Here is a 22492-nt window from a genome sequence, read left to right as displayed (position 1 = left end):
AGCGGATGTTCTTCACCGCTGTGCAGTGTGGTTGTCTGTGAAGGGAATGTCTGTGTCCCTTCTTGATTACATCAAGATTGCAGGGGGAAATCTTGAGACTCTAAATGCCTGTCCATTCACCTTTTCTTAGGAAAGCTGCCACAGAGGGGTCCTTTCTGTCTTCTGTTGTGCCCGATGGTCCATGGGTCAAAACTGATGGTACCAGGGATCTCCATCCTAGTTAAGAGCATCATTTGATGTTAAGGAAGCCTGTAGTTATTTTCCAAATCCTTGAGGAAGCTGTGTCTTTGATGGGGTCCTTTACTTACTTAGTCGCATTCTTTCAGTAAGCTCCTAGCATTTAACAGAGTGGGAGGATGCTTTTGTTTCTTCCAACTGAAAAGAGCCTGCTCAAACGTTAAAAATTCAGACCTGTAATACACAGTGCAGTAGAATGAATAATTCAGGCATTTAAAAATATCACATAAAAGAGATTATACAACCTCAAGTCTGGGCTTTGACATTTACGTTAACACAGAGAATAAGAAAAATGTGCAATGAAAATTACTACACAGTCGTTCAAAAGATAAATGAAAATGTGAATAGCTTCACACCCACAGAGTTCTTTCCAAGCCATTTAAAAAGTAAGCCTTCTTCAAACTGTAATTTAATTCAAGAATCAAGGGTAGGGAAGGCATTAGTAACTATGGTTATTTTCCTAAGCTAACCTAGGAGAAATAAAAGTAATTTTCAGCGCATAAAGATCATTTTTAAGATATTTTCTCAAGAGATGTAGATAGATAAGTAGGTGGACAGACAGACTGACAGAGGTATCAATCTTTTCACTATACCCAAGGTAGGCAGAGAAGAAGGTATCCATTATACCTAATTAAAATCAGCACAAGAAAATTAGGGTTCCCTTCAGCTGTCAAATGAACCACAGTGATCTGGAAAAACACAAGCTTTCGGCTATTATGACAACAAGTGTTGCCTCGAGTACTGTATTACTACTCACCATCGCTTTAGTCTGGGAAATGATACCATGTTTTCTATAAGCACTTTATGAAAAATAGATTACAACTCAGCTACACAGAATCACAGCTGTACAATGCCTGTAAACATCACTAGTCCCAGCTCTGGAGTGTTACACCTATTATCAGACAGAGCTGAAGTTAGTCCTCGGAGCTAACAGGATAACAAACCCAACTTTTACCTGAGTCAACATTAATATTTTGATCTTAAAATATTATATATGCAAGATACACACTTTCAGTCATCTCAGAATTGGAAATTTCCTCTTCAACCCAGACTCTGCACCTTAATCACTAACTGTTAAGTTAGGCTAAGCTAGCTGCATGTCATGGAAGTGATCTTCTTCTTTCTGGGAGCATGCAAACACAGCTCAAGCCCTTTCCATTTAAACTCCAGGAATGAGAAATTAAGAGCAGCACATGTGTGACGCTATAGAAATTTTTTTCTGGGGGTTGGGGATTTAGCTCAGTGGTAGAGCGCTTGCCTAGCAAGCGCAAGGCCCTGGGTTCGGTCCTCAGCTCTGAAAAAAAAAAAAAAAAAAAGAAATTTTTTTCTGTAATTTACAAAGGTTCTGTGTCAAAGACACATTCTAAGATTTCTATGACTGCTTCTAAAGGCTTATTAGAAAGGCAGAGCTTTAAACAGCTTACTAATTAGTCTTATGTGTAGACAAGGACATACACATACATATGTATTCGTGTACAGGAGATCAACAGGAACTTGAAAGCAAACACTGAAGAAGGTAACGAGTGAGGCATGGTGGTGCACTCTACAACCCCATCGGTGGGGAGGCTGAGGTGGCGTGTGGAAGGTTCGAGGCCAGCCTAGCACATACAGCAAGACCCTGTCTAGTAAATGGATAAACAGGAATACATCACCAAAGGAGTGTTAACCTCCTAAGTTATTAGACAAGTCACTAACCACGGAAATTCATACATTAAAAGATAAAACAAGTGGGACAAAACTTTTATTGCATTTAACCACAACGCGTAGAATATTAAACAAAAATCACAGCCCAACCCATTGCTGGATGGCAGGTACGAGTCACTTATATATAAACAGTATTTTAGAAAAATGTTTTAAAAACAGAACAGTAAACAGTACAGTGGTGCATAATCCACCAATGCACAGTTCTTTCTACTACATTCTAAATGCAAACTTTATCCCCATTCACACAGACTTTTAACAGAAATGTTACATTAAACTTCAGAGTAAACCTCTATTCCAACTCTTGACCTACGTCGGGCTCCCCCATTTCACAGAAATGACCCTGTTCTCAGAAGTTAGTCCTTGCTGGCCAGCCTCCTGCTCAGAACAAAATAAAACCTGTTCTTCTGTCAGAAAGCTCGGATTTAAAACTCCACCGGGCTCCTGGTCAGCGCTTTCTTCTCCTCTTGGGTGCAGTGAACTCTGTGGATACAAGGTTAGGAAGTCCATCAATTCTTTAAACAAACTGACATTTAAATGACAGCTTTAAGTAACAATATACAGGTCACCTGGGTAAGTGTTTAACTAGTCTAACCCACCAATGTCCTCACAGCCAAGATCTAAGAGGGAAGCCTTGAGGGAGATAAATAACAAAGCGCACACACACACACACACACACACGTATAATATAGATTAAATGATTTACAATATTAATATATTACATTATATAATATGTAATTAAATTTTAATATATATTTCAGTGACACAATGTAGCGCATTACCTTATTGCTAACTTAAAAAAAAATCTTAGCTCTGACACACATGCTACTTTCTTCTAATGAAATTGCAGTTTAGAAACTCCTACCTCACCAGGTGGTGGTGGCGCACACCTTTAATCCCAGCACTAGAGAGGCAGAGCCAGGAGGATCTCTGTGAGTTCGAGGCCAGCCTGGTCTACAGAGTGAGCTCCCGGACAGGCACCAAAACTATACAGAAAAACCCTGTCTCAAAAAAAAACAAAAAAAAGAAACTCCTATCTCCAATGGACAGAAGGATTTCAATCTTACTGAGATGCCAGTAAGATAGGAGAGCTCCGTCACTCTAAATCCTACTTCTTAATTATTAAGTAGCTTGAAATTTCCCCAGGGGTATGCCTTCCCTATAATTACCATGAACCCAGGGCTAGCTAACTGAGAGTTATCTAGGCAGTGCAAAGAGAAAGTGCAGACTTTGACTCCATCACAATGAAACCTGGAAACATAACACAACACGTATGTGCTGTGTCTTTCTGGCTCTCACAGCTAAGGCGTAACTATCATGCAGATAACCATCATTAAATGCAAGACACAGAAACAAGAACACTAGAAAGCTGTGATAAAAAAGAAATGTTCCCCATCCATGAAAAATAAAAAGGGGATGCCATGGAAGGCGGAGGGTCAAGGGTTAGGAAGAAAAAGAAAACAGATCCCTAGAAGAGAAGCAGCCAAGACCAAGCACACAGCAGGGCAGAGGTCTGGGAGCTGCTCCTGAGACAGTGGCAGCAACAGAATCCCTAGCAGGCGTCCATATGCACGGACTGCATCGCTGCTCGCTGTGGAGTGGCATGGTTACCAGTGAAACACTGACGTGCTCCAGTGAGCCAAAGCAAGGGTCAGAGAGAGGACCTGGGTCCCCTGTCATGGGGAGGGCTCTAACCCGGCCGCTCGCTCTGCAAGCCTAAGACCCTGCACTAATTGATGAGATGCATATCTACCTGCTTCGCTGAAGTCAGTCTCCTCCTCCTCCTCTTCTGCAATTATGGGCATACTCAGGCGTAAAGGCTTCTCTTCCTTCCGTTCACTCTGCACATTACCTAGGAATGTTTAGAGATAGTGAGAAATGATTGTAGATAAAAACAGAATACTAATCTTAGATGTTTCAACACTGAAATTATAACATAATTATGCATTCTAGAATAAAAATCCTTTAAATGTTAATTTGCTAATTAGCTTACCAAGTACCAGGTTTCCTTATGACTTCTTTCTCATCCTTAGCCTTGACTGACCCCTCTCTCAATCTCCCTCAAAGCTTTACTTAAGTATTAAAATATGCCGGGCGGTGGTGGTGCATGCCTTTAATCTCAGCACTCGGGAGACAGAGCAGGCAGATCTCGGTGAGTTCGAGGCCAGCGTGGTCTACAGAGCGAGATCCAGGACAGGCTCCAAAGCTACACAGAGAAACCCTGTCTGGGGGGGCGGGGGGAGGGGGAGCATTAAAATATTTGTGTCGCTGGGTACAGTGGCACACACCTATAACCTCAGCACTTGGGAGGATGTTCACTTTGAGGCCAGCCTGGGCTACAGTGAGATCCAGCCTCAAATAAATAGATGATGGATGGATGGATGGATGAAGGGTGGGTGGATGGATGGACAGATGGACAGACAGACGGACAGGTAAATGGAAAAACCTTTAATCCAGGCACTCAAGAAGCTGAGGCAGGAGGATTATAAGTCTGAGGACTGACTAGGCCACATAGCAAGTTCCAGGCCAATTTGAGCTACATGTTTAAACCCTGCATCTACAGAAGAAAAAAGCCCTGTGCTTTGTATATAGTATATGATTCTTCTATTAGACGAAATGGAGAGAATGAGAAGAAACTCAGTGAGAGATATCTCATTTGATCTTTATCACACAAACAGAGTGTCTAGAGGGGCTGATCATGTGTTACTTCAACTTCATAGTAATTTAAAGTTGAACAGCTTCAGTCTTATTTTTGAATGCAGATACATTTTTTCTTTATTTTACTTTAAGATTTAAGATTTATTTTATTTTTTATGTATACAGCATTCTGCCTGCATGTATCCCTGCAGGCCAGTAGAGGACACCAGACCTCATTACAGATGGTTGTGAGCCACCATATGGTTACTGGAAATTGAACTCAAGACCTCTGGAAGATCAGTCAGTGCTCTTAACCCCTGAGCCATCTATCCAGCCCGACACATTTTCTTTCGCTACACAAGACACATGCTCGCATACTTCTTTAGTCATATCAGCCAGTGAATTTCCATTTTCAAAAACACCGGAGTTGGGCTGGGATGTGGCTCAGTCAGTAGAGTTCACTTAGCATGGGATATATGTGTTCAATACCCAGCACCATAACCCAGGCATGGCGACCCACATCTACAGTCCCAGCACTAGGGAAGTGGAGGCAGGAGGACCAGAAGTTCAAGGACAGACAGACATCACAGGAATTGAACCGGGCCAGGCAGACTGAACAAGCGTTCCCCCCGTATGAAATCCTCATTACGCCACCCATACCTCCTCAGCATTTACCCACCAGTACCCTCCACAGGCTGAGACCGGGCATGCTTATCTCATCCCCCAATCAGCCTCTGTATCCATCTGCATCACTGTCAAGACACCCTCTAGTCCCTACAACCAAGGCCATTATTTACCACTCCTAAACCTGAGCTACCGCAGCAGCCCACTTAATCTGTTAACTCAAACCTACCGTGTTCCTCCTGGTTTTCAAGGAAACGAGTCATGTCACTCACCTCCGCCTACCAAGTTAAACCTAGGCTGCCGACTCCACTCTTGAGGGCAGGCCATGATCAACACAACTCAACACAGTTTTCCAGCATTACTAAAAGTTAACACTGTTCACATGTGAACCAAAACAGACCTCACTCTGTACACCATAGACATGGTCCTTTTCAAGCCACCTCCTCTGTTTTTCTTAGTCTACGGACTTCCTCTAGATTTTTAAAGATTTCTTTGTTTTTATTTTATGTGCATGGGTGTTTTGCCTGCATGTAAGTCTGTGTACTGTTTGTGGGCCTAAGGCCCGCAGAGCCCAGAAGAGGGGATCGGATCCCCTGGATCTGGAGTTACAGCCAGTTGTGTGCTACCATGTGGATGCTGGGAACTGATTCTGGGTCCCATAGAACAGCCAGTGACCCTAACCACTGAGCAATCTCTCCAGCCCCACTAGTGTTTTAAAATAAGTACAAAGCACTTCTTAAAACACATGCATCATGCTTACACTGAAACAGTAAAATCTTTTTGTGACTGTCAATGTGACACTGAGGCACATGTGTGTCAGTGTACATGTGGAGGTCAGAAGACAACTGGTGAATACTGGTTCTCTCCTGCTACCATGAGGGTCCAGAAGACTGACCCAGGCTGTCAAGCTCTCAGCAAGCACCTTTACCTGCTGAGCCATCGAGGTGGTCTTGGTTTTATTGTGAAGGTAATTTGGTGGAGAAAGGGTGGTTTTAAACGATGCTGATACAGTTTTACATCCACAGTCAGAAAACACCCTCCGGCCGGGCGGTGGCGGCGCACGCCTTTAATCCCAGCACTCGGGAGGCAGAGCCAGGAGGATCTCTGTGAGTTCAAGGCCAGCCTGGTCTACAGAGCTAGTCCAAGACAGGCTCCAAAGCTACAGCAGTGAAACCCTGTCTCAAAAAACAAAAAACAAAACAAAACAAAAAAAACCACCGTCCGCTTGCACATATAACAAAATGATTCAAATGTGTCACAAACATGAAATGATGCTTACAGTTTCTAAATGTGTAGGAGAAAACACTGAAAAACTGTTCTCAGATAAGACTCTATGTGTAACACAAAAAGCAAGAATCAAAGAAAAAAATGACAAACTGCACTTCTTCAAAATTAAAATTCTTAAGCCAATGTGCTAACGTGTGCATACAGTACCAGCACCTGGGAGGCAGAGGCAGAAGGCTTAGGGGTTTAAGGCCATCTGAGTGAGCTTGGCTGCATGAGTCCCTAACTTCACAAAAACAAAATAAAACATGACAAACAAAATTTAAAAAAATTATAATTCTCTCAATAGTGACTACCCAATCAATTGGATCAGGAGCTGGAATTACTGGCTGCTCTTCCAGAGTCCAGTCCCAGGAGCCACATGAAGGATGATGTTAAAGTCTGTGTCTGCTACAAATCCATTAGGTCTCATTTCCATCTAATAGTAATTCACCGTTTCCACCATGAGCAGATACTAGATTTGTCGATATCCTTATTTATGAGAGGTTTCTCCTTTAACCGGTTAATATGAATTACACCGGCTTATTTCTTAAATTACTGGGATAGGGTCTAATTGCTCGTATTGCTTTCTTCCAATAGGTTGCTGGATTTGATCTCTTTATCTAGCAAGGAATGTTGCTAATGAAGGGAACCAGTCTTTAGTTTTCATTTATTGTAGTAACAACAAGCTAGAAAGTGTTCTCTCTTCTATTTTCTGAAAGAATTTGTACAGGAACATTACTCCTTTCTAAAACATCAGTAAGCTGGGTGCCGTGGCACATGACTAACCTCAGCACACAGAGCACTGAGGTAGGATGACTGAGACTGCAAGGCCTCCCTGAGCTACACAGCAGGAGCCTGTCTCAAGAGCTGAGGACTAGAGATGTGAGGAGTGAGCACGAGCAGGGATGCCCGAGGCCAATCAGTTCCCAGGAGTGAACAAAACAAGTTCACAGACGTCCAGTAGAGCACCTGCAAGTTTAGTCCTTTAACAGACAAAAGGTTATTCGGATTTCCTGTCTTGTGTCTTATGAGAAATTTATAATATGTCACTATTAAAACTATCACAGATTCTCTTTATGAACCTTCCAGCACTAACTTCTGTAGCAGGGTCCCTTACTTTACTAAAACTTTTGCTCTTGATTTTTTTTTTTTTTTGTCCAGCTAATTCTAGAATACTTTTTACATTTAACATTGGCCACTCACACGGGTGCCTTCTCTGATAATGTACAACTTCATGTTCCCGATCACACCACCCAGCTCTGCAAGAGCAATGTCAGATAAAACGTTCTTCTAACGTATCCTTGCTAATGTTAGGCTGTCTGTCTGTCTTTAAAAACGAAAGGGATCTCTATTTCTTTTCTCCAGGATAGGGTTGATATGGCTCCGTCTGTGGTGACCCACCACCACCTACTTAGAGGTGTGCTTCTACTGGAGTGTGTTCACTTGTTCCCACGGTCTGCAGCTCCTTCACGTTAGACTGTAAGCTGCACAGCTGAGCTGTGAGAGAAGATGCACAGCCTATGTGTACTGGCTATCTGAACTTTACAGGAAGTGGATGACCCCTAATGTAGAGAAGTTTTTAAATCAAGGATTGACATTAGATATTGTCAAGTATCTTCTCTGATAATTATTATAATATGTATTTTCCCCTTTAGACTAATAAAAGATAATGTATATTAATAGCTTCCAATTAACTGCATCATGATTGCATCCTAGAACAACTGGATTCAGGAAGGGCTTTTGGTTTGGGGACCTGTTCTTGTATTTTAGGATTTTTTTACAAGCTCGAGTTTGTCCTACCAGTCGTCTTCACTGGGCCTGCCAGCTTTGGAGGAGCAAGCTTTCTTTTAAAGCACGTCCTGGCTACCCTTAGCGCCATGGGCTTCTCCCTCCGAATTCTTTTTTTTTTTTTTTTTTTTTTTTTGACTTTTCAGGGGTTTTAATGGTCAAAACAGAGAGGTCTGGTTCATTTCAGCTCCTTCACTGCCAAACCAGGGGGCAGGGACTGTTTCAGTTTCTCAGCCTTCTCCTTGTCTGTGAAGACCAGGATGTAAAGGTACCTGCTGCAGCGAACCTTGAACTTCACATTATCCTTGCTCTTCCTGATCTTGACAGATTTGGCATCCTTCCGCCGGGCTGTGAGCAGAAAGTCCTTGATTTCCTCAATTTTCCGAGGCATGGCGACGGACGCTCGGCGCTGGAGACCGCACCTCAGATTTAGCTCTCTTCCCAAAATACTCACCCTCCCTCCGAACTCTTACTGCATCTAAGCAACTATCACAGCACAGAACCATATCTGACAGACACTGAAGCTATTGAACTTCGACTCTCCTCCACGGCCTCAACATAGGAGAAACAAAACATGTTCACAGGCTATAAATTACTTTCACAAACCCCTGCCTGAGGTAGCCACGAGTGTGCCTGATAAAATTATTAAGTATTTGTAATGTGTCTATTGTGCTTTCTGGCATTAACACATCCCAACCTTAGCTGTGCTGAGTATACAGCATTTATTCGATTTTTGAAAAATCAAATCGTTAAAGTATATGGTCATTTAAGCATCAAAAAAAAAAAAAAGGGTCATTTTGCAGATACTCTTTTTACAAAGGAAAAACAGGGATAGCTTAATGAATTTAACTGAAGGAGATAAAGTTTATAAACTGCATTATTTATTGACTTTTCTAGGTGTAATTTAATTCACACACATCATTACTAATAGAGTTACACTGAATAATAAGTTTGATATAATCTCTAGGGTCTCTTTCAGGAACAAGAGTCCAAGAAGCTATGAAATGGGTTCATTTTTAATATTAAACCCACAATGTTCCCACACAAATCTTTTTTTTTTTTTTTTTTTTTTTTTCTAAGACAGGATCTTACTACATAGCTCAAGCTGGTCTTAAACTGGCAATCCTCCTGCCTCAGTCTCCTGGATGCTGGTATTACAGATGTCTCCCCACCACACCCAGCTCTAACCCATCCTAGAAGTAAGGACCTACTCAGCCTTGCCCGGCCTTAGCAAAGCTATTAATGCGAAGTACCTCTGCTTCTGGAAGCCCTCTTCCTTCCTGCTGGTTCTGCTGTCTCTCTGGTTCTTTTCTTCTTAGCTGCTTTGCCTGGCCCTTGTCCAGACCCAGAATCAGAGTCAGAGGAGTCAAGCTTGGCTTGGCGATGCCTCCTGGACTTGGACGCCTTATTAAGAGAAATGCAGTTACTCACGATGAATAACAAAATGACTCCAAGGACAGACCACAAAGGTGAGGGAAGCAGAAACACATGTCATCACGTCCTTTACCATTACCAGGCTTGTACTACACAGTTTGTATGGAGACACAGACTTTCACCTTTGTAACCAACCCCTGCAGCCGCGTCACCGACAGCTCACACTGGGTTAGGATGCAGTTGCTGTTCTCTAGACCGGCTAGCCAATGAAGCTGAGAAGAGTCAGGTCTGACTCAGAGTAAGGTTCCTCCCACTGTGTGCCCAGCTCTGAGTATGTGGCCCAGACTGGTCAAGATAGGTTTCCCAAACCCACCACACTGTGACTTGTTCACTGTGTTTTAGAACGGTAACTACCAGGAAGGAAGTACCAGCTTCGAACCCAAAGCCAGGAGCATGAACAGCACTGAAAAGGAAGGCAGGAGAAATGAGGAGGGAAGTTCCAGTCCTAACGGTCTCTAAGACCTGCAAGACAAGGGTTTCTTGTTGTTGTTTTGAGGCAGGTTCCCTCTACACATAGCCCTGGCTATATAAACTTTATCAACCAGGCTGGCCTTGAATTCAGAGATACGACTTATTAGTGAGTCTTCAAAAGCTATTATATAAGACACCAGGTGCACCTCAAGAGGGAAAAAAACTACAGTTGTGCAATGATCCACTTGGAACAATTTGTGGGGTATGATGTAATTGATTTTCACAATTATCTGAGGTCTTAAGATATACATTAGACATCATCTGACAACAAATCCTCTCCATACATAAAGAGAATTCGGGTTAAAAAGAACTGAATGTGGGGCTGGAGAGATGGCACAGCGGTTAAGAGCACTGGCTGTTCTTCCAGAGGTCCTGAGTTAAATTCCCAGCAACCACATGGTGGCTCACAACCATCTGTAATGAGGTCTGGCGCCCTCTTCTGGCCTGCAGACATATGTGCAGGCAGAACACTGTCTACATAATCAATAAATCTTTAAAAAAAAAAAGAACTGAATGTAATCCACTTGTCTTCCTTGGTGTGTTTTCAATGTCTTATACTCAGTTTACTGTGATGGTGTGTAGCAACTGTGTAACACCTAACCAATAGGAGTCATCCTAAATATTGATTATTACTTTCTATTCCTACAGTTAGGAAACAAGTTTGCTTTCCCATGAAATAGTCACACTCACACACACACACACACACACACACACACACACACACAAACACAAACAAATCCAAGAAAAACATACAGAATTAAGAATGAATTTATCAGTACTTACTTCCTCCTACAATTTGAGTAAAATAATGAAATAAAAACACAGAAACCCACAAAACAGACACAAGGCGGAAACAACACGATTACAGTTGAGTAAAGCGACAGCTGACTTCACAAGGAAGGTTGGAAATCAAATGGCCGCACAGGAGCACTATGACAAGACCGCCTACCCCGCCAGGACTACACCCAAACCACGGGGAGACGGTGAAAACCTACATGGGGAACCATCGTGTTCTGCTCCCCAGCCCCAGAGCTGAGCGATGGACCACCTCCCTAGGACAACAGGAGCCCGTTCACCGGGAAACCAAACCAGAGAGAGAGATTTAGGGTTTCAATAATTCATTAATAAATAAACAAGTAGACGGAGGCACAGAAACAAAGATGGCCGTGGAGGGGGCAGCAGAAGGCGGCCCGAGCGTGGACTCCAGGCCTCCCGACTGACCCGGAGGAAGCTCGGGAAACACCGGCAGCTGGGCTGGCTTCCCACCCTCTTCTCGCGGGAATGGGGATGGAAGCTTCCTCTTTAGGGAAAATGAATAGACCCAAGCAAAAGAAATGAAGGCTTTCACAAAACCTGCATTATCTGTTAGTCGCTCCATATAAAGAGACATCTGAGGAGCTCTGATCTTCTGGAACCAAGCCAAGAGAATGAAAAACAGACACCAAAGTCAACAGAAAAACGGAGTCAAAGGAAACGGGAAGAAACATCAAAAACTGTGATTAAATTAACATCCTTAATGACAGACACTCTCAGTAAAGAAAAAAATATCAGCACACATACTAAAAAAAAACAAACAACAACAAAAATCAATGGCCAAGAAGCTAACATTTAAGAAACACCCTAATAGAAACAGACTGAAAATAGCAAAGAAAAAACAAGATGGGTTAAAAAAAAAAAAAAAAAAAAAAAAGATACAATAAAAAATAACAACTAAAAAAATAATTCTTCAGGCACAAAGGTCCCTGACTGAAACAATGGCCACCTGAATGCCAACAATCAATAAAAACCCAGGTTACGGTCCCGAACTTCAGGGACAAAGAGCACACTCCCACTCCTCCTGGATCCGAGTCCGGAAGGTGGAAGAGTATGGGGAACACAGCTTCAACGTTCCAGGCCAAGAGCAAAAGGAAGAGCCAGAGAAGCCGCACAGTGCTCCTCCAGAAGCAAAAGGAAGAGCCAGAGAAGCCGCACAGTGCCCCTCCAGAAGCCGCACAGTGCCCCTCCAGAAGCCACACAGTGCCCCTCCAGAAGCCGCACAGTGCCCCTCCAGAAGCCGCACAGTGCCCCTCCAGAAGCCGCACAGTGCCCCTCCAGAAGCCGCACAGTGCCCCTCCAGAAGCCGCACAGTGCCCCTCCAGAAGCCGCACAGTGCCCCTCCAGAAGCCGCACAGTGCCCCTCCAGAAGCCGCACAGTGCCCCTCCAGAAGCCGCACAGTGCCCCTCCAGAAGCCGCACAGTGCCCCTCCAGAAGCCGCACAGTGCCCCTCCAGAAGCCGCACAGTGCCCCTCCAGAAGCCGCACAGTGCCCCTCCAGAAGCCGCACAGTGCCTCTCCAGAAGCCACACAGTGCCTCTCCAGAAGCCACACAGTGCCTCTCCAGAAGCCGCACAGTGCCTCTCCAGAAGCCGCACAGTGCCTCTCCAGGTCAGGCGCATGGGGCACGAGGCAATGGGCAGGGCGCTGCTGGGCTACAGAGGGGACTGCTGGGCTACAGAGGGCGCTGCTGGGTGACACTCTTCAACTGTGTGTGTGTGTGTGTGTGTGTGTGTGTGTGTGTGTGTGTGTGTGTGTATTATGTGGATGAACACTAATCTGCCATTTAGGAGACAGCGGATGGTACGCTGGCTTACTAAACATGGAACTTACCTGAGCAACAGCTGAAAAGGCTTTTGCTTTTATTTTTGCTAAAGACTCGGCTCTTTCACATCTCTGGAAGGAAAACAAACAAGGAAAACAAAGCTCAAACACGACATTAGGGAAATTACAAAAATCCGAGGACCTACAGTCAGGCTTAAGATCTGAGACAAAGGTCAAATAAAAGAAACATGTTTAGACACGCATGATACAAAAATCACACATGACACCCTCTGCCTGCCGGCACAGCAAGCGGCATTAATGGCATCCTCATAGCTGTGGGCCGTCTCCGTCCAGATTCATGAAGGAGGTAGGGACAAAGCCTTGGGGATTAGCAGAGCTCTTGACTGCCATTCCCTCATCTGCCTGTGGCTAAAGATGGCTCCACAAGACAGATGGAACTGAACATGAGAAGCTGCAGAGAGCATCCAAGTGTCACAGGGTTGAAAGGCTGACAAGCAAGAAGCTATCACACAAGCCTTACCCTGCCCCTGAGAATTAAAAAGAGCACTTTCCATCACCCCGCCCCATCTGCTCAAAACTGCTGCCACCTCACTCCCGCCCTGCACCCAGAATGCCCTGCTCAGTTCAGGTGAAGAACAGACCTCACTCCCGCCCTGCACCCAGAATGCCCTGCTCAGTTCAGGTGAAGAACAGACCTCACTCCCGCCCTGCACTCCAGAATGCCCTGCTCAGTTCAGGTGAAGAACAGACTGGCTACCAGGGAACACAGAGCGGAATTGCCCATGTTTACGTAATGCGAGTCCAGGGTCCTAACACCTACAAAGCAGAACTAGTCATGCATAAAAAGGAAAGATGCTGCCTTTTAAGTGTGCTGACCTCTGGTTCCTGGGAAGTGCCTTGGCTATCTTCTTCTCCTTCTTTAAGTTTTGGTTTTAAGGACGGATTCTGAAAGAACAAAAATGTTACTTATGGATGCTAATGTATACACATCTATAATTCCATTCATTTCAGACAATTAGTGGATTACAGTTTTAACAGTTACTTTTAACTACTGGAAAAATCAGAAGGCCGCTTCATATCACTGCAGCATGGGTCACCATCTGTCTTATTGCTGTGACCATGGCCAAAAGCAACTTGGGGAGGAAAGGGTTTATTTCACCTTACAGCTTACAGTCCATCATGAGAAGAGGTCAGAGTAGGGACTCAGGAGGCACCCAGGGACAGAACTGAAGCAAAAGCCATGGAGGAACTCTGCTTACTGGCTTGATCCCCACAACTAGCTCAGACTTCTTTATACCACCCAGGACCACCTGCCAGGGGCAGCACCACCCACAGAGGGCTGGGCCCTCCCACACCAGTCAGTTGTCAAGAAAATGTCCCAGAGACTTGCCTACAGGCCAGTCTAATAGAAGCATTTACATACTCGATGCTCTCTCTTTTTCAAATGACTCTAGCCTTTGTCAAGCTAACAGAAAACTAACCAGCATAGTGTCTAACATTAAGATCACGAAGTTTGCTGGGTGGTGGTAGCACACGCCTTTAATCCCAGAGACAGGAGGATCTCTGTGAGTTCGAGGCCAGCCTGGTCTACAGAGCAAGTTCCAGGACAGGCTCCAAAGCTAAAGAGAAACCTGTCGGGGGGGGGGGGGGGGAGAGACACACACACAAAGTTCCACGCTAGAGCGATGGATTAGTGGGAAAAGGCATTTGCTGTCAAGTCCAATGGACTGAGTTCAATCCCTAGAACCCACGTGCTAGAAGGAGGAAACCAACTCCCACGTGCTGTCCTCTGACTTCCACAAGCACTCAATGTGCATGCACGCACACACACAAACAAGTAAGTGTAAAAATTTTTTTTTTTTTTTTTGGTTTTTCGAGACAGGGTTTCTCTGTGTAGCTTTGCACCTTTCCTGGGACTCACTTGGTAGCCCAGGCTGGCCTCGAACTCACAGAGATCCGCCTGGCTCTGCCTCCCGAGTGCTGGGATTAAAGGCGTGCGCCACCACCGCCCAGCCTCTTTTTTTTTTTTTTGAAGTAAGTGTAAAATATTTTTAAAGAACCACAAAGTTTCAAAATAGTTCTAGCCTGGTCTACACAGTGAGTTCCAGGACTAAATAGAACTTCTTCCCTCAAAAAAGAAAAAAAGTGTGCATGCGTGCATGTGTAAAAACAAATAAAAAGAAAGCAAGCTAAACTGAAAATCAAGGGCTCAGCCACACCAGAGACAATGCTGAGGACAGAGAAGAGCCTCCACTGGGGTGCAGTACCCCCTACTATGCAGCCAGTAGAGCCAGGGGAACCAGACTCTATGCTTTATAAGAGCATGCAGTTTTCCAATATTTTATATGCAGTCCACTAATATTTACATGTTGGAAATGAATTCAAAATTTTACAACAATGTTGGAATTAATATTGCACCAAACAAAATTAATCTGTATGCTGGGCTTGGTCTAAAAACAGTTCAACCAAACAAGGTTTCCTCTCCCCCTACCCCCATTTGTAACTCTGAATAATGTCACATCACATGCTTACTAAGTGACAGAGTGCTGACTGGAAGGGGAACGCGCTCTAAATCTTCCCTCGGGCAATGCAGCCACTATGCCAGGCTGCCTCTCCAAGGTACTGCCCACATTTAATCACTGCACACAATGCAGGGGTCGGGTGCAACAGCAAGAAATTACCTTCCGGTCTGTGTGCCACTGTTGATGCTCCAAAACTATGTTCTTAATGTTCTCAAAGAAATCCTCCTTTACCAGGCTGAGGGCTCTGTCTGGCATGCACTTATCAGCTGAAATAGTATGCTTCATATTTTGATAATGATCGTGAACATTCAGCATTTCCTGAAAGTGAAAAGAGGAGCCCTTGATTTCCTGTATGTATATTGGGTTGAGATAGATATATGTTTTGTTTTATCTTAAGAGACAGAGTCTTACTATATAGCCCAGGCTAGTGTTGTAATTGTAGGCACGTACCACCACACTTGGTCCTTATTTCCATCTTTGATGACAATATTAAAGGCAAATTAATTCAAAATATAATTCCTTTCCAAAGTGACTATGAGTTGACAGGATCTATGCTAACACCACTACAGAAACTGTCAATATCCAGTAATGAAGTTCTAACCTCAGCACACAACTGTCAATAAACCCACTTTCCCCAGCTTCAACAGTGTGAGAACAACGCACCTCTAACACATCGGAAGTGATCAGTTTCATTACACGATCGTTTGGGTCCTTGAATTTTTGGGTCACTTCAGTTTGTTGGATTTTCTTCTTCATTCTACAAGAAAGCTAAATATAAAGGATGTCTTTTAAAATGAACATCTCGGGCTGGAGAGATGGCTCTGTGAGCAAAGGCACTTGCTGAGCAAGCCTGGCCACCTGAGTAGATCCCAGGACTCCCCTCAAGGCTGAAGGACAGAACCAACACCACAGAGCTGTCCTGTTTATTACCTACAGACAGGCACAGTGGCATGTGCGTCATGGAACACGCACCACCTACTACACCATGTTCACACATGCACAACGATAAAGCTTTTCAAAAATGAACATCTTTTAAAGAATATTTCTCAGTACTTGAACATAAGCTAGGAGTAAATTCACACGAGCAGAAGAGCAGCCCTACAAGTACACTTACTTATTAGCTATCCATTTCCAGAGCCTGTTAGGTATTTCTAAGCATCAGATGCCTCACCGAATGCTACAGCCCGCCCAGCTTTGAAAAGTCACGTGACTTGCCAGGAGAATGTCTGCTCTTCCATTCTAGTGTCTCAATTGTTACAAAACTGGAAAAACAGTGGATTATTTTAGAAATTTCCAGTTTTTACCGACTGAGGTTAAAATTCCTGGGTCAAGCCCTCTTGACACTCCAGTGTAGAAAGGCCCATTTGACATGTTTCTACACAAATGGAGAGAGACAAGAAAGGCAGCTCAGTGGCCGGGAACGCCCTGCATGCCTGCGGCTTAGAACTGAACCTCAGCTCTGGAGAGAGAGAACACAGACACCAGATCTCTTCCCACTCCCAGCAATTCATGTGCGGCATCCACAAATACCCTGACTCAAGAGCAGCGGCTCTACTCTGTCTGCAGAGAAAACAAAACAATCAGAAAATATTTTTCACATTTTTAAGAAGGGCTACAGTTTTGATCACCACTAATGGACTTCACATTTCCAGGAGAATGAAGCAGGCCATGGACAACGAAATGTAATGGCTTGTTTTGAAAATACATGGGGTTTTTTGTTGGTTTGGTTTTGTTTTGAGGAAACCTACCAGCTTGGGCATTGCTGTGAAGTAGAAGGCTCTGTCTAGCCGGAGCTTCCTAAAAACGAAGGCTGCGTCGAAATGCTGCGCGTTTACCAATTCCCGCTGAAATCTTATCACTTCATCCCAGTCCTTCAGGGCAACTCGGATCTACAGCCAGGAAGAGAAAAACAAGCTCCTGTGTGAAACAGACTTGATCCTTGTTCATGAATGGAAACGCAAACGCTGGTATCTCCGCCTAAGTCCTTTATTATTTTGAAAATACAGTGCCTGGTTCATGTTTCTACTGGGGGAAACTAATTCACCAACCTTACCTTTTGTTTTGGCTGGCACAGCTGCGTGTTATACAACCCATACAGTAGATACAGAGCGCCAACTCTGATCTGGAAGGTGTATGGAGGCAAAAAATAGCGCCAGGCCAGAGCTAAGGCCTCTTTTGTAAACATGTTCTTTTTTAAGTTCCTCATTTTGCCACTGTAAAACAAAAAGGAAATATGCCCACTGTTACATAAACACGAACAAAAGTTAACTGCTGGGAACTAGACAGAGAACCCACACCTGACCCTCTTGTGAGTCAAGTCTGCTGGCAAATTCCATACCTAGATTCATCCTCCAAGTTTCTCTCTCTCCCATCCCCTCCTGCCTAGCTATTGGCCTCTCAACTTTTTATTACATCAATCACAGCAACACATCTTCACACAGTGTACAAATATTCCAAAACAGAAGGCTTAAGTGTTAAGAGAAACAACCCAACATAACTCATCCTCCCATTCACCAGAACAGAAAAGCCAGTGTGATGTTCCTCTTAAAAATGAAGAAAACAAGCGGGGCCGTGGTGTCGCACACCTTTAATCCCAGCACTTGGGAGGCAGAGCCAAGCGATCTCTGTGAGTTCAAGGCCAGCCTGGTCTACAGAGCGAGATCCAGAACAGAGAATCCCTGTCTCAAAAAGACAAAAATAAAAAATGAAAAAAACAATGAACACATTATGTTAGTAGTCTATGACAGACCTTAAGTTAGCAGATTAAAAATGTTCTCCATTTTTTAAAAGCTAGACCCAGTAGCACAGTCCTGAAATCCCAGAGACTGGAAAATGGAAGCAGAAGGATCAAAAGGTTTGAGGTCATCCTTGACTACATACTGAGGTCAAGGCCAGTCTGGGCTACAAGAGACCCAGTGTCAAACAAAACAAGTGGTTGGGAGTGGTGGCCCGGACTGTAACTCCAGCACTCAGAGGACAAGAGGTCGAATGGCCATCAATGCAAGGCCACAGCCAGATCCCACTTGGAAAAAAACAAAGTCATCTTTAAACATCAACTCAGCTAAAATGCCTTAAAACACATGCAAGCAACTGGCATTCACATAACTATAAATATATTGTATTTGTCGCTTAATAACAGCAAATTAAAATGATAAAGACCTACCCCTTTGCTGGTGTAATCTATTACATCTCACTACAAGCGGGGGGGGGGGGGGGGGGGGGGGGGGGACCACTTTGACTCTCAAACAATAAATATAAGTACAGTAAAAGAACATGAAATATGTACCACAGTATTGAGACCAAAATAACTCCTAAAGAAAATCCAGCCAGGTGTCAGTGGCACATTCCTTTAATACCAGCACTCAGGAGGCAGAGGCAGGTGGATCTCTGTTTGAGGCTAGCCTAGTCTACATATAGAGTTCCAGGACAGTCAGGGCTTCAGAGAAAGATGCTGTCTCAAAAAAAAAAAAAAAAAAAAAAAGGAAAAGAAAGAAAATCAAGTCCACCACTCCTCTAGTTACCTAGAAAAACTCCCTTAGTATGTCACCCCCTCCCCGTATGGATTTTATAAACAGAAAAGACAAGAAAATAGAAAACAGGCAAGGTGGTGCACAGTTATTTTATTTTTTGGCTTTTTCAGGTAGGGTTTCTGTGTTGCCCTGGCTGTCCTGGAACTTGCTTTGTAGATCAAGCTGGCCTTGGACTCACAGAGATCTGCCTGCTTCTGCCTTCCAAATTAATCTCTCTGGGATTAAAGGCGTGTGCCACCACTGCAAGGCTTAAATAATTGGGGTCCATGAGCACCCTCATTCATGTGGCCTGTTGTCATTTTTCTTTAAAGATTTATTTATTTTTATGTGCATTGATGTTTTGCCTGCATGGATGTCAGTGTGAGGGTGTTGGATCCCCTGAAACTGGAGTTATAGACAGCTATAAGCTGCCATGTGCTAGGAATTGAACTTGGGTCCTCTAGGAAGAGCAGCCTGTGCTCTAACTGCTGAGCCATCTCTCTAGCCCAGTGATGCACACCTTTAATCCCATTAGAGGCCAGCCTCATCTACACAGTACATTCCAGGCCAGCCAGGACTACACAATAATAATAATATTGTCTATAATAATAATAATAATATTAAATTAAAAAGGAACAGGATGACATAGATTTAGATATTTTTTAAGATGAGGTCTCTCTTTACAGTCCAGGCTGACCTCAAACTTGCGATCTTCCTGATCACTCTAATTGTAAGCCTATGTCACCACACTTGGTGAAATTAACTTCCTTAAAGCTTAAAGCTTCAATTTTCTAGCCAGATGGTGGTGGTGCACATCTTTAATCCCAACACTTGGGACACAGAGGCAGGCAGATCCCTGTGAGTTCAAGGCCAGCCTGGTCTACAGAGCAAGTTCCAGGACAGCTAAGGCCATACAGAGAAACCCTGTCTGGAGAAAAAAATAAATAAAAGCTTCAATTTCCTAACCTCTAAAATATAGACATTATTGCTGCTTTTCGGAGTTCTGTGATAAGCATATTAAACAGTGAATGCATTACAGTTAGCTATGTAAAAGATTAGTTGTACAATAAATAGTTTTTGTTGTTTGTTTTTTTTGAGGCACTATCTCCTGTAGCCTGGCTGGTCTGGAATTCTTTTTGTAGTTAAGGACGACCTTGAACTCCTGATTCTCCTGCCTCCACCTCCCCCAATTCTGGGCTTAGAGGTATGCAGCACCATGACCAGCTAGTATGTTCATCCTTCATCCCTGTAATTTACAAACTACATAATAATTAGTTTACATCAATAAAGTTGATTTTTATTTTTTCTCTTTTACTCAGCAAAAGTTCTAATAAAGTTCCATTCAATAATTCAGCACTTTCAATCACCTATATGCTATACTAAGTAATACACACACCACATTCAAACCTGGGCCTGGTGGTGAATGCCTGGAAGGAAGAGGCAGGCAGATCTCAAGGCCAGTCTGGTCTTGTTGGCAAATTTCAGGCCAGCCATGGCTACACAATGAGACCATGTCTCAAAAACAAAAAGAAGAAGAAATACCACATGTATTGAGTCACCGTTCCATAGAGTTCAGTCTAAGGGGGAAATTTAAAAAAGCAGGGATAACGCTGAACATTAATTTCGAACATGGAACACACAAAATATATCGGTTCATTTAATCCTCACATTACTATGAAGTATACTATCTGCCTCTATTTCACAGACAAAATAGCTTGCCCCAAACCTCGGTGGGGGAGGGTTGGGGAGCTGAATTCAAATTCTAATACTCGGGACCCATCCCTGTGCTCTTCACCATTATCCAATAAGAAACCTTCAAGTATGCAATATGAGGTGAGATATGCATGTGGTGCTGGGGGGTAGAGAGAACACGAACCTCTCACTTAGTCCAGAAGGGCAAAAGACTTCCCTAAAGAACTGTCATTGGGTTTAAATATGACTGAAGAAGTGGACAAACCAAAAGAGGGAGGAAACTCCCAGGCTAGGAAGTGCCTATGGAGGACCAAAGTTAAGCTGGGACAAGAAAGTGAGACACTGGGAATGACTCTGGGGACAGAGGCAAAGGCAGCCACTGGGCTGAATTTGGGCTTCATCCACCTAAAGGAGCTAAACAGAGGCTCAAATCTGCACTTCCAACTTTAGTTGTTGCATGCTAAAAGAATTCATTCGTGAAGGACCAGACTGTCTCAGTGTGGTTTGCTTTGTTTCTAACCGTGGATTCACTCGGGGCGAACAAGACTGGAAGAGGTCGAAAGGCAGAGGTCTGGGTGCGGATGGAGGCGGTAGAGATGCAGAGGGGCGAGCCAGGGGGATCGCCCAGGCGGAGGCCGGGGACTCGGGCTGCCTTCCTGCAGGGCAGCGAGGTACACCCACCAGAAGATGGTCGCGAACTTCATGCTGCGCCAGAGCTCCGCGAAGTCCTCGAAGCGCACGCTGTCCATCTCTTGGAAGCGGCTGAGCAGCGTCTCGCAGTCGGTCTGCAAGCCCGGCGGGGCCCCCACGTCTGCAAGAGTTCCCGCGCCCACGGCACGGGTGCCGGCGCCCGCAGGGGTCCCCATGCTCCCTCCCGGCTGCCAATCTGCCGCTGTCAGGAACCAGGTCCCGAGGCCCCGCCCCAGCTGCGTCACGCACGCGCGCTCCGTAACGTCTTATCCGCGACCTCGGCCCCGCCTCCATCCGGGCCTTCCCTGTCGCCTGCTGCTCTTACTGCGCGTGCGTATACGCGGCGCTCTTTGTTGACATCTGCCTCAACGTGTCAGCGGGGATCCGCTTTTTGAAATTTCAACGAAGAAGCCGGGCGGTGGTGGCGCACGCCTTTCATTTCAGCACTCCGGAGACAGAGGCAGGAGGGTTTCTGTGATGTACAGGCCGGCCTGGTGTCTGTAGCGAGTTCCAGGACTACATAAAAAGACTCCGTCTCGAAATAAATTTATTTAATGTTAAAAAATGTGCCCGCTAGCTCAGTCGGGAGAACATGAAGACTTTTGATTTCAACGAACAGTGAGCCCCTAAAAAGATCTGAGGTCTTCATCGCCACCTGGCTTTTATAACGTGGCCTTACCCTGCCTGCCTGTCTTCTTTACAGTTTCCAGACAACCACCCCAACCTCCCTTCACGTGGGAAGAGGATCTAAAGAGAACTTATTAGGAAAGGATCACCTGGTTTTTTTGTTTGTTTGTTTGTTTGGTTGGTTGGTTGGTTGGTTGGTTGGTTGGTTGGTTTTTTTTCGGGACAGGGTTTCTCTGTGTAGCTTTGCACCTTTCCTGGAACTCACTCTGTAGACCAGGTTGGCCTCGAACTCACGGAGATCCACCTGCCTCTGCCTCCGAGTGCTGGGATTAAAGGTGTGTGCCACCACCGCCCGGCCACCTGGTTCTTGATCACCAAGTTACCCTCCAGTATATACTTGCTTAATTGGTTGTTTAATTTGTGGCTTTCTAGTAATCTGCAGCCTCTCCCGGAAACAGTTGCTGTTTCTTACCCTTGTTACACAGTACTTACTAGAGAGCACCTACTTGACACACCGCTGTTTGGCTGAATTGACTGCCTGGACGTTCGGCTTCTTACCTTCTCCCCGAAGCTTGTTATGGTTTAGCACTCTGTATTCGAAACTGTATTTCTATTTGAAAGTCATACTGATATTTAGAAAAGTTATTCCGGGATGTGCATGCATGGATACATTTCTTTTATTGTTTCTATGGAGTG

General features: G+C 44.4%; 2 protein-coding genes across 2 annotated transcripts; both read right to left on the bottom strand.

Annotated features, from left to right (window-relative positions):
• Window positions 1–1956: 1956 nt before the first annotated feature.
• Window positions 1957–21390, bottom strand: Snapc1 (small nuclear RNA activating complex polypeptide 1). The gene is made up of 10 exons (XM_059279653.1): window positions 21161–21390; window positions 17332–17491; window positions 17027–17167; window positions 15942–16046; window positions 15438–15596; window positions 13633–13701; window positions 12805–12867; window positions 9507–9657; window positions 3692–3790; window positions 1957–2421 (listed from the first exon to the last, which is right to left on the bottom strand). Exons 1-10 carry the CDS (start codon window positions 21343–21345, stop codon window positions 2387–2389), a joined length of 1167 nt encoding a protein of 388 aa, XP_059135636.1. The 5' UTR covers window positions 21346–21390; the 3' UTR covers window positions 1957–2386.
• On the bottom strand, window positions 8383–8959 carry LOC131924381 (large ribosomal subunit protein eL38-like). The gene has a single exon (XM_059279654.1). The coding sequence runs from the start codon at window positions 8642–8644 to the stop codon at window positions 8432–8434; it is 213 nt and encodes a 70-aa protein (XP_059135637.1). The 5' UTR covers window positions 8645–8959; the 3' UTR covers window positions 8383–8431.
• Window positions 21391–22492: the final 1102 nt, after the last annotated feature.

This window comes from Peromyscus eremicus, chromosome 14, assembly GCF_949786415.1.
Source record: "Peromyscus eremicus chromosome 14, PerEre_H2_v1, whole genome shotgun sequence".
NCBI lineage: Eukaryota > Metazoa > Chordata > Mammalia > Rodentia > Cricetidae > Peromyscus > Peromyscus eremicus.
This window is presented reverse-complemented; position numbering and strand designations above follow the sequence as displayed.

Coding starts and splice junctions, on each gene's coding strand:
- LOC131924381 (XM_059279654.1), bottom strand. CDS start 8,644: ATGCCTCGGAAAATTGAGGAAATCAAGGACTTTCTGCTCACAGCCCGG.
- Snapc1 (XM_059279653.1), bottom strand. CDS start 21,345: ATGGGGACCCCTGCGGGCGCCGGCACCCGTGCCGTGGGCGCGGGAACT. Junction 17,168..17,331: donor TGTGCCAGCCAAAACAAAAG/GTAAGGTTGGTG, acceptor TCCTGGCTGTAG/ATCCGAGTTGCCCTGAAGGA. Junction 12,868..13,632: donor GCACTTCCCAGGAACCAGAG/GTCAGCACACTT, acceptor TTTTCCTTCCAG/AGATGTGAAAGAGCCGAGTC.